At 41.5% G+C, this 12,313-nt stretch overlaps 1 protein-coding gene across 2 annotated transcripts in view; it reads left to right on the top strand.

Moving 5' to 3' along the window:
- Window positions 1-12,313, top strand: part of osbpl10b (oxysterol binding protein-like 10b) — a 120,993-nt gene that overhangs the window by 47,742 nt on the left and 60,938 nt on the right. For both annotated transcript variants that reach the window (XM_060922278.1, XM_060922277.1), the window contains 2 exons: window positions 1,198-1,417; window positions 2,850-2,992. In XM_060922278.1, the coding sequence (XP_060778261.1) occupies window positions 1,198-1,417; window positions 2,850-2,992 (363 nt within the window). The remainder of the gene's footprint in view (window positions 1-1,197; window positions 1,418-2,849; window positions 2,993-12,313) is intronic.

Genomic DNA, 12,313 nt, shown 5'->3' with positions numbered 1-12,313 from the left:
AGTAGGTACCATTTTTATGATGGTCTTTGGTATGACCCAAGTGCGAGTAGAACTCGCGATCTCCATTTGAGAGGCAGACACGCTAACCACTAGGCTAGCTCATAGTACTTGTCCATCAGATCATCTTTAAATATTTTTTCATCATAAACTTATTTATCCCCCACCCAAACAAAGTTTGGCGGGGGACATAGAAACGGGTTCCGTCCGTCCGTCCATCCAGTCACATTTTTGTTTCCTGGCCATATCTTTAAAACTACTGAAGATATCTTCATGAAATTTTGTATACATATCAAGCAACATGTGACCTGGTGCCTTTTGCTATTTTGGATTTTTGAAAATTTATTTTTCAAAAAATTTATTTTGACTTAGTTTCTAAGAGCAGTGTTGGTTTCCGGAGCATATATCCAAAACTATTCATGATACGGATTTGAAACTTGGTATACATGTTAACAAGGTGATGTAGATGTGCCTTTTCATACTAAGAAATTTGAGAAATTTTAATTTTTCATGTTTCCATGGAAACAATTTCAGACTTGGTCTCTCAGGTTAGTCTTGGGGTAGGTTTTGTTTGCAGAGCAGAACTTGAGAACTATGAGTGGTATGGTCTTGAAAGTTGGTATATGTGTTGATTAATTAATGTATTTGTGCCTTTTGATATTAAGAAATGTGAGAAATTTACATTTTTAGCTCACCTGGACCAAAGGTCCGGTGGGTTTATGCCATGGGCTGCTGAGGTCAGTGTAAAGAGGTAGGGTTGGTTTCCTGCAGCACAACTTGAAAAATGTGACAAATAATATCTTGAAACTTGGTATATAGTTGGTATATAGGGCAGGGGATATAGATGACTCGGTCTTCTTGTTTTAAACTGCCATGTCTTCACTTCACTAGAGAGAGTAAATAAAATATAAAATCTTCTTTAATATAAAATGTTCTCTTGGGCAGATCTTTTGCACCCAACAAATTGATTGCCCCCAACAGAGGATCTGCTACAGAAGCTGCATTAGTTAATTTTTAGGGAACTAATGTGCCCTGGTTGACAACCTCTACTATATAACCTGTAAGGTTGTTTGAAAAATATTTGGTGTCAGATTGCATTAAAATGACATCTTAAACCTTGAACATTTGAACATAGCTTTTAAACATGGCTCTGTGCCAGACTTTCTTTTTAGTTTTCTAAAAGTAGTGTTTGCTACGCAGGTCATGTCTCAGGCTGAGGGCCAGCAGAAGAACCTGCTGCACTCCATTGAGTCTCTGCCGAGCCGTGGGCCTCTCTCCTCACTCGATCCAGACCTGCTGCTGCTCAAGGCTACATCGGCAGCCACGCTAAGCTGTCTAGGAGAGTGCCTAAGCATCCTTCAGCACAATGTCACCCAGGCAGCCCGCAACATCACCACACACACAGCAGGACTAAACACAGGTGAGTTACAGTGTGGCCTGATCTGTTTGGACACAGTGGCGTAGATCACTCGGGGAGTCAGTGATGACAGGATTTGTGCGTGTCTTGTTGATTTGACGTATTAGAGGACATGGTTGTGCTTTATTGCGACAAGTAAAAAAAACTGACTGGAATTGGTGTGTCACTCCAATATAGAACAATTCTCAACAGTCATTATGTTCGAAAGTACAGTCATTTTTATATTACAGAGATTAAAGATTAAAATTGCATTAAAGTTTCTCATTTTTCAAAGTGCTTCCAGTTTCAGGTTTCTAGTTTCCCCAGGCAGAAAAAAAAATGCTTGGATCTGCTTTTTTCCTTAATCCATTAAAATTCCTTAAACGTTGTTGTGAAATAACTGAAGTTTGGGCAGAAGACCATGTCTAAAGCATTTTCTTTTACCAGAAGTGACAAACTTTCCTCACTCACCACCTCCTCATTTCCTCCTTATTATTCAACAACTCCTACCTAAGAGTCTTTACCCAAGGGTCTATCTATCTAACGCAAAGCAGGTTTCATCCAGAACTTCAGCCCACTTTCAGAGTTCTCACAGTTTTGATGTTCCACAATCGCTTAGTCCATATCACTTAAGCCTAGGTCACAACCGGACGTACGATTTTTTGGCCGTGCGATTTTTGGCGTTTCCCAAATCGCTGCGTTTTTTTTGTTCGTGGAGAAAGACGCGCGTTGGCCGTAAGTTTGTCTTGCAACCTGAAAAAAACGTAAGCGCCTGTAGAGTTTGTTTGACATGACAAAGAACCTCTGCGGCCGGTCTGCGGCCAGTCTACGGCTTGAAAACAGCATGTCACACGCGCGCCCTCCGTGCGTTTCACACGCGCCCTCCGTGCGTTTCTTGCGTTTTTTGCACGTAGACCGGCCGTAGGAGCACATATGGCCGGTTGTGACCGAGGCATTAGGTGCAAACCACAAGGCAAACCGCCTTATGCTAAACATAAAGTGTGCAACAGATACAGTACATTCCAGTGATGACTGTTAGTTCTCATTCTTATTGCCTGTTAGATTAGATTTGTTAGGAATTTAAATCAACTGCTTGATGCTGTCTGATAGTAAAAAATCACCTTATGACTTTGCAAACTTTACAAAAGAAGCTTTGTCACTTCTTATCTCTGGTTGAGGATCAGGGAGAGACTCATTAGCAATTTCATGGCTTTAATTCTACTTCTAGGAAGAAACAATCACAGACTGCTTGAAGATCAGGTGATTTTAAACTAAGATGAACTAAGCAAATAAAAAGGTGCTAAAATTGGCTGGTATTTATAACAATACAAAAACCTTAATTCTCTTATCTGCACTCATAGCTCCCACTTTCCTGCACTGACTGTAAAATGATAATTACTTTGCTCGCTAGACATGGGGTGCAAATGTGTGTGTGTGTGTGTGTGTGTATGTGTAGACAGCAATTCAGGATGGTTGGGGCCCAAACCTGCGACAGATGAACCAGTGGAGAATGGATCAGTGATGGGCCTTTCCACCTCTACTAACAAAGCATCCCCTTCTCCAGCACACAAGAGCAAGGAAGTGCACAAAGCTTCCGAGGTACACACACACACACACACACACACACACACACACACACACACACACACACACACAGTAAGGTCACTAGAATGTAATATGTTGAGATCTATTTCTACTGGCTGTGTATAAAAGTCAAAGCTGTCTGAAATGACACACCCTCCAGGGTTCTGTGTGTTTCCTGCCGAACTCGCCTTGCACAGAAAGCGCTAATTGGATGTGCTCTAGTTTTCTGACAGGTAACTGAGGATCTGCAACAACCCAGTCTAAGTGAGGATGAGTCACTCTGTCCCTTTTGGGAACCTTTGCTCTTCCTACATCTCAGTCATCTGCCTGCCTACTTCTGGAAGTAGGCCTCAATTACTGGCTCTATATGATATGTGTACGCATGTGAACACGGGTGCGTCTGAAGGGATGGAATTGATGTTGTGCTGCTTTATGTGTCATTAAAAGCACTCCCTGTAAAGATCATGTGCACTCACTCGGCGCACGTTTTAATGGAACACAGACAGGATTGCTAATAGAACCAGTGCTATGATATATATGACATTAAATACCATTCATCTCATCACCAACATTGCACTGCTGTAAAATTATTAATCCGTTGAATGAAGCATGGCTATTCAGGACAATAGTGCACTGGTTACCAGAAACATACTTGAGTGTGATATGTGTGAGAGGATATATAAGCGGTTGGATGTTGCCATGTTTAGCTGAAACATGCTGTGCTTATGGGGAGCAGGCGGCCATCCCTGGCTCTCTGCCTACACAGACAGTGAAGTATGCTGATAGGCCTCAGCACTTAGAGCTGCTGAAATGAGTAACATAAATCCAGACTGTCCTGCTTTGAGCCCAGCTGGAGTGTGTAGCTGATCACGGCTGTTGAGGACCGACACGCTATCTTTTAAAGCACAAGATCATTCAGCCAGCTCAGATTAACAGTCCAGAAAAGCACTTATGGTTTTCTGCCATAATAAACACTCATGGTACAGTTTGAAGCATTTTCAGTCTTTATTTTTCCCTAATACACTAATGTGAAATAAAAATTTTAAAATTTTATGCTATCAGTTTATTACATGATCAGATTAATATCAGGTAAAGGGATGTTAAAATACGGCTTTCTTATTCATTCATTTTCTATGCTGTTTATCCATTATGGGGCTTGGATGAGCTGGAGCCAGTCTCAACTGACTTCTCGCGAAAAGCAAGAGATACATTGGGCAGGTTGCCAGTCTTAATTACCAGGCTTGTAGTACTCGAGTCCAGGACTCGGACTCGAGTCTGACTCGTGCCCTAATCTTAAGGACTCACAACTTGACTTGGACTTGAGCACTGATGACTCAGACTTGTGCATTAACTGCATTCGGACTCATAAATTGGAGACGAGGACTCTGATTTTTTCTTTATTTTTTGTAGCATGCCATAACAAGATATTTATATCTACATTAATCTTGTATTAATTTTGTGCAAGAGTGCCACACCTGTGTGCCTTAGCGGGTTCATCAGATAGACTCTGGGCACACTCCGGACAGCGCGCGCACCAAGCAGACTCTCGCATGCACGCCATAAACGACTCACACCTGCACAGGAATAAGGCGCAACCAGCGCGCCAATATAAAAACTGAAAACGCACTTACTTTGCGAAGTATTGAGTTGCGTTGTTGACACGTTACCGAGCCTTATTTCCTTGTTTGGTTCCCTGATTTCCTGTTTCTCGTCTTTGATTCTGCCAGGTCTATGATAGCCTGTTTGTGCCTCGCTTGACCTATTGCCTGTTTCACTGTTTTACGATTTTGCCTGCCGTTCTGGATTGTTTACCTGTCTTCACTTGTATTAATAAACACACCTTCTGCACTTACATCCGTCTCCCAACCATCTCTGACAGAATACTTCACACTCCCTGACAAAGAGAATGCACATTCACCTGTTCATACGTCATGTTCAGGAACAAACTAATGTTAATGGCGCTAAAACAGCCACCGTCAAATGGTGCGGTTGGAGTCTGGTTCTCAGACTCGACTCGGATCAATAGTGGACACGACTCAAAATTTTTTTTAATGACTTGGACTTGACTCGGACTTGAACACTGGGGACTTGAGATTGGACTTGGACTCGAGGTTTAGTGACTCGACTACAACACTCTTACTTACTTATGTACTTATGCCCATCGCCCTTCCTGGAGCACAGGCCGCCAACAACACTCTGCCACAATTTCTTGTCCTGGGTCATCCTTTCAAGCTGGTTCCATGTCGGTTGCCAGTCTGTTATAGGGATAACACAGAGAGACAGATAACCATTTACACTCACACCTATGGGCAGTTTAGAGTAGCCAGTTGACCTAATCCGCATGTCTTTGGACTGTGGGAGGAAATTGGAGCACCTGGAGGAAACCCACATAGGCACTGGGAGAACACACAAACTCCACACAGAAAAGCCCCAACAGACTCGAACCTGGAACTTTCTTACTGTGAGATGACAGTGCTAACCACTGTAGCACTAACCCTAGTATTAAAGAAATAGCCAATACATTACCCCAAGTACTGTCACTCAGTTAATGCCAGGGTTATACGACACAATTTTACTCGAGTTTACATCAAGTGAAAGCGACAGCTCTGTCGAATCATACGAAGAGATCCCGCAAGACACACTGCAAGCAGGCTATGGCTTAGAAGGGTACCAGTTTGAACCAGTTTGTGTAGCCGATCACTTACAATTCATCCTACTTTCCGATTCACACGTGCTAGTCCCAACCTCAATGAGCCAACACAACTGGGCACATACATACGTCATGAGTGTTACGCAGAGAAAATGAACGTGCATTCTGATTGGATAAAATTAATATCATGGCGGGCTGTTCAAACTGCGGAAATAGTTTGCTCGAGCTACTTTCAAAACACTATAACTTTCCAACCTTAGAACAAAAAACTTTTGTAAGTCTTGAATAAGGTTCGTTAATGTGTGTTTTATTGTTATATTTACTCTATATATTGCCTTCTGTTCCCCTTTAATCTGGAGGTTTCTAGACCACTGATAAAAATATGTGTCTTGCATGCTTGAAACTGGTATAGGCTGGTCTGATTGCTACTTGTTTTAGTTAGTTAAATCCTTGAGATTTATCTTCGCTCGCACATCCTGCTCTCTGCTTAATGAAGGTTATGTTGACCAGTAATGTCTTTTTTTCTTTTCATAAGACTATGAGCCTGACGGGTGATGTAATGGTGCATAATATCTGTCTTCTTTCATAAAGTTGTGTAGTCTAAACCAGTGATGTAATGCTTCATCACCCATTTACGTTATACATAGGTAACTTAGCTTCGTCAATTAAATCATCATCATCCAATCACATAGCTACAACATACTCTTGAATGTGAATATATACTCATGTTTGTCCGACAACAAACTGAGAAACATATCTGACATATCAGCTGTATCTGTGTCAGTGACTGTTTGCTCCTTGATCGATCTGTGAGGCAGAATTGCTTGGATATCTGTGAGGCAGAATCTCTTAGGTGGCAGAGATCTACATTCCTAGATCATACTTTGTCAATTCAACCTCCTTCGGTACAGACAGATCAAAACCTAACAAGCACTCATAGTCAGTAAAATCAGTCACTGTGTGAGGGGCGCAAACCTTCATTTTACTTGTTCTGTTAATTGACCCAACATTCTGGACAACCTGATAGTATTTGCTGGTCAACAATGTTAGACAACGTTAGCAACAATGTTTGCTAGCTTGTTGCTAACGTTATTCACTGTTGCCTGCTATTGTTACTGTACTGCAAAAATGTTTCATGAGTGTATGACGTTCACTATAGTTGAATAGTATCAACAGCCACTCAGGTGTTTAATTGTAATTAAAGTCCAGTTTAAGTAGCTTTTTATGAGCTTTGCCTTCTCTGACAAAGCAAACAAAAGACATGCTTTTATGGAGTCGTCAATGTTTTTTTTCCACTTCACATGTCGAACATGATGAGGTGGGAAATGGCATTACAGTGATATCATGACAAGGCATCATGAATGCAGCACTAGTCTTTTCATATGGTAGGAAAACTTCGAAACTTGCATAGTTCACCCTGACTTGTTTGCTGTTTGAATTCTCGAGCTATGAGACCATTGTAGCAAAAGTCACTAATATAGCTAACAGGGTGAAGGAAATTTACAGATGTGGACAAATTTGTCTATACCCTTCCATTAAAAAAAAGAACCCACAACTATCTCTGAAATAACTTGAAACTGACAAAAGTTAACGGCATCCATCATTGTTTATTCTGTTTAACACGAATCAGACTTTGCTGTTGATTTTTGATTCAACTGAATATTTTACATAACAAAACGAATGAAAATGGCATGGACAAAAATAATGGTACCCTTAACTTAATATGTTGTTGCACAACCTTTAGCAGCAATCACTGCTAACAAGCGCTCTCTGTAGCTTTCAGTGAGACTTTTACATCTGTCAACAGGTACAACCCCGATTCCAAAAAAGTTGGGACAGAGTACCAATTGTAAATAAAAACGGAATGCAATAATTTACAAATCTCAAAAACTGATATTGTATTCACAATAGAACATAAACAACATATCAAATGTCGAAAGTGAGACATTTTGAAATTTCATGCCAAATCTTGGCTCATTTGAAATTTCATGACAGCAACACATCTAAAAAAAGTTGGGACAGGGGCAATAAGAGGCTGGAAAAGTTAAAGGTACAAAAAAGGAACAGCTGGAGGACCAAATTGCAACTCATTAGGTCAATTGGCAATAGGTCATTAACATGACTGGGTATAAAAAGAGCATCTTGGAGTGGCAGCGGCTCTCAGAAGTAAAGATGGGAAGAGGATCACCAATCCCCCTAATTCTGCGCCGACAAATAGTGGAGCAATATCAGAAAGGAGTTCGACAATGTAAAATTGCAAAGAGTTTGAACATATCATCTACAGTGCATAATATCATCAAAAGATTCAGAGGATCTGGAAGAATCTCTGTGCGTAAGAGTCAAGGCCGGAAAACCATACTGGGTGCCCGTGATCTTCGGGCCCTTAGACGGCACTGCATCACATACAGGCATGCTTCTGTATTGGAAATCACAAAATGGGCTCAGGAATATTTCCAGAGAACATTATCTGTGAACACAATTCACCGTGCCATCTGCCGTTGCCAGCTAAAACTCTATAGTTCAAAGAAGCAGCCGTATCTAAACATCATCCAGAAGCGCAGACGTCTTCTCTGGGCCAAGGCTCATTTAAAATGGACTGTGGCAAAGTGGAAAACTGTTCTATGGTCAGACGAATCAAAATTTGAAGTTCTTTATGGAAATCAGGGACGCCGTGTCATTCGGACTAAAGAGGAGAAGGACGACCCAAGTTGTTATCAGCGCTCAATTCAGAAGCCTGCATCTCTGATGGTATGGGGTTGCATTAGTGCGTGTGGCATGGGCAGCTTACACATCTGGAAAGACACCATCAATGCTGAAAGGTATATCCAGGTTCTAGAGCAACATATGCTCCCATCCAGACGACGTCTCTTTCAGGGAAGACCTTGCATTTTCCAGCATGACAATGCCAAACCACCTACTGCATCAATTACAGCATCATGGTTGCGTAGAAGAAGGGTCCGGGTACTGAACTGGCCAGCCTGCAGTCCAGATCTTTCACCCATAGAAAACATTTGACGCATCATAAAACGGAAGATACGACAAAAAAGACCTAAGGCAGTTGAGCAACTAGAATTCTACATTAGACAAGAATGGGTTAACATTCCTCTCCCTAAACTTGAGCAACTTGTCTCCTCAGTCCCCAGACGTTTACAGACTGTGGTAAAGAGAAAAGGGGATGTCTCACAGTGGTAAACATGGCCTTGTCCCAACTTTTTTGAGATGTGTTGTTGTCATGAAATTTAAAATCACCTAATTTTTCTCTTTAAATTATACATTTTCTCAGTTTAAACATTTGATTTGTCATCTATGTTCTATTCTGAATAAAATATGGAATTTTGAAACTTCCACATCATTGCATTCCATTTTTATTTACAATTTGTACTTTGTCCCAACTTTTTTGGAATCGGGGTTGTAGTTTGGTCCACTTTTCCTGAGCAAACTGCTCCAGCTGTCTCAGGTTTGAAGGGTGCCATCTCCAGACTGCATGTTTCAGCTCTTTACAGAGATGTTCGATAGGATTCAGATCAGGGCTCATAGAAGGCTACTTCAGAATAGTCCAATGTTTTATTCTTTGCCTTTCTTGGGTGCGGGCAGCATGGTGGTGTAGTGGTTAGTACTGTCACCTCACAGCAAGAAGGTTCTGAGTTTGAGCCCAGTGGCCAACGGGGACTTTCTGTGTGGAGTTTGCATGTTCTCCTCATGCGTGTGTGGGTTTCCTCCGGGTGCTGTGGTTTCCTCCACAGTCCAAATACATGCAGGTTAGGCTAATTGGTGGCTCTAAATTGACCATAGATGTGAATGTGAGTGTGAATGGTTGTTTGTCTCTGTGTCAGCCCTGCGATAACCTGGCGACTTGTCCAGGGTGTACCCCGCCTCTTGCCCATAGTCAGCTGGGATAGGCTCCAGCTTGCCCGCGACCCTGCACAGGATAAGCGATTATGGATAATGGATGGATTCTTGGGTCCTTTTAGCTGTGTGTTTTAGGTCTTTATCCTGTTGGAGGACCCATGACCTGCAACGGAGGCAGAGCTTTCTGAAACTGGGTAGTATGTTTTGCTCCAGAATGCCTTGATAGTCTTGAGATTTAATTGTGCCCTGCACAGACTCAAGGCACCCAGTGTCAGATGCAGCAAAGCAGCCTCAAATCATAACCAAGCCTCCTCTGTGTTTCACAGTAGGTATGGTGTTCTTTCCTTTAAAAGCTTCATTTTTTTCTTCTGTGGACATAGAGCTGATGTGACTTGCCAATAAGCTTGAGTTTCATCTCATCTGTCCAAAAGACATGCTCCCAGAATGCATTTTAATAAATTCCAGTCTGGCTTTTTAAGTTTTTCTTTCAACAGTGGAGCCCTCCTGGGTCTTCATCCATTGAGCCTGCTGTCACTCAAAAAGTGTTGGATGGTGCAATCAGACATTGATGTACTTTAACCTTGGAGTTTAACTTTTATCTCTTTGAAAGTTGTCCTTGTCTCTTTCTTTACCATTGGCACCATCCTTCTGTTCAGCCTGTTCTCGATTTTCCTCTTGCAGTCACGTCCAGGAAGGTTGGCTACAGTCCCATTGAACTTAAACAACTTAATAATATTTGTAACTGTACTTTTCAGGAGGAATAAAGCCTTGTTTCAATGAGCTATAAGGGTACCAACAAATTTGTCCATGTTGTATAGCCAGTTTAGGCTAAATCACTTAAAAAGACATTAATAGGTTCAGTAATACCAATATTTGACAAGTATAGCAAAAAATATATATACAGATCAAATTGGAACAATTTTATCATCCAGGTTCCTTATAACATACTTTTGCTACATTCCTGATATTTTTGCAGAATCATACTGAACTAAGTGCTGAGGAAGAAAGTGATTAAAGATCACTTAAAGTCAAACTTGAAGATGTTAACTTATACTGGTGTAATGTGAATTACTTAAAGATGTTAGCTTGTAATGGTGTTACTCTGAAGGCATTTTTCTTTTATTTTTGTAGCTTGCTAAGGTTACAAATAACCATAGCTTAACTATCATGCTTCATATCACAGACCTATGTATTTTGATGCTCTAGATAATTTTCTTACCACCAAAAAGCCCCCCACGCACCAGACCTCACTATTTTTTAAACCCTGGCTAAGGCCCTGTTAATGATCACCGTTATGCTGTTTGTCCTCTTTATCAGAAACCACATAAACAATCTATTGAAGATGACTTAAGTTCTGAACCTACTTTGAGGTGAGTGGGTGTAAACATAGAGTTTGCCTGCTGTTAAACTGGTCTAATTATTTAGCAAATATGTTTCTTTTACTTGCTAGCAGGATTAGCATTGTATCTCTGTTGTAAAACAGGACACAAACGTCAGGTAACAAAAACGTCTTGGCTGGCTGACTGACTGCGTTTGAGATAAGAAATTTCATTTTTGGATAAAACGTTCCTTTCAAGTGCCTTTTGAAAGCATCATGCGCAAGGAATTAGCAGAAGAGCGCAGGCAGTTAGGCTGGTGCTTTGTGCAGCAGCCACTCCAGAGATTTCTCTCTTTTGAATGAGAAACTAGTAAACCATAGTGTAAAACAGCAGTGCAGTCAGACGCTCCATAAATCTGAGGGAGGCTTTCTGTTTTATCACTGATGGCACTGCACCAAAATGTCACACTGTGTGTGTATGTGTGCGTGTGTACCAGCTTCTGTAAGATGGTGCACACTGTATGAGCTGTAATGCTAATCATACCCACTAAGCATTTTCATTCATCATGCTGGATTATGTACCTGTGTGTTTTGAGTAATAACCTGATGAGGGGGCTAGAGAGTAGTAAAACCTAAAAATGTGTGATTCTTCATGGGGTCTAATGAAGCTGCAGCCAACTTCAGTACTTAAGCAGTTCAGAAAAGGACAGAGAACGAAGTACAGTTGGAGTCATGTGTGCACATTAGCATGTAAATAAGCATTGTAACAAACCACAATTTAAAGGAATATGCCACCCCCAAGTGAAATTGAGTCAGTCCCTGCAGTCCCTAGAGTTGGATGAGTGAGCCAAAGCGTTTTGTAGCCGACCCAGCCATTGTCCTGATCTGGAAACGTCCCGGTTAGCTTTAGCTTAGCGTAGTCGCTGTAATCCGGCGTGTCCAGCTAGCATTGTCGTTACAAAAGTGAATCAAATAACTCAAGATTTTTTATAATTATTTCTCATGACCTGTACATTCACATCGAGTACACATATCAATGCAAATTAACACGAAGGGATTTACTAGACCAATTTATATCTGGAACTATTTTCGGCCACAGCACAGGCAAAGCACCGCTGCAGGCGCAAAGACACCACGCAGCACCACAACTTCCGTCAATACACCAGTGTTACCAGGGAAACCAGGGTTTTCAGGTGCTGCGTGGTGTCTTTGCGCCCGCAGCGGTGCTTTGCCTGTGCTGTGGCCGAAAATAGTTCCAGATATAAATTGGTCTGGTAAATCCCTTCGTGTTAATTTGCATTGATATGTGTACTCGATGTGAATGTACAGGTCATGAGAAATAATTATAAAAAATCTTGAGTTATTTGATTCACTTTTGCAACGACAATGCTAGCTGGACACGCCGGATTACAGCGACTACGCTAAGCTAAAGCTAACCGGGACGTTTCCAGATCAGGACAATGGCTGGGTCGGCTACAAAACGCTTTGGCTCACTCATCCAACTCTAGGGACTGCAGGG

Source organism: Neoarius graeffei, chromosome 5 (genome assembly GCF_027579695.1).
Source record: "Neoarius graeffei isolate fNeoGra1 chromosome 5, fNeoGra1.pri, whole genome shotgun sequence".
In the NCBI taxonomy this organism is placed as follows: domain Eukaryota; kingdom Metazoa; phylum Chordata; class Actinopteri; order Siluriformes; family Ariidae; genus Neoarius; species Neoarius graeffei.
This window is presented reverse-complemented; position numbering and strand designations above follow the sequence as displayed.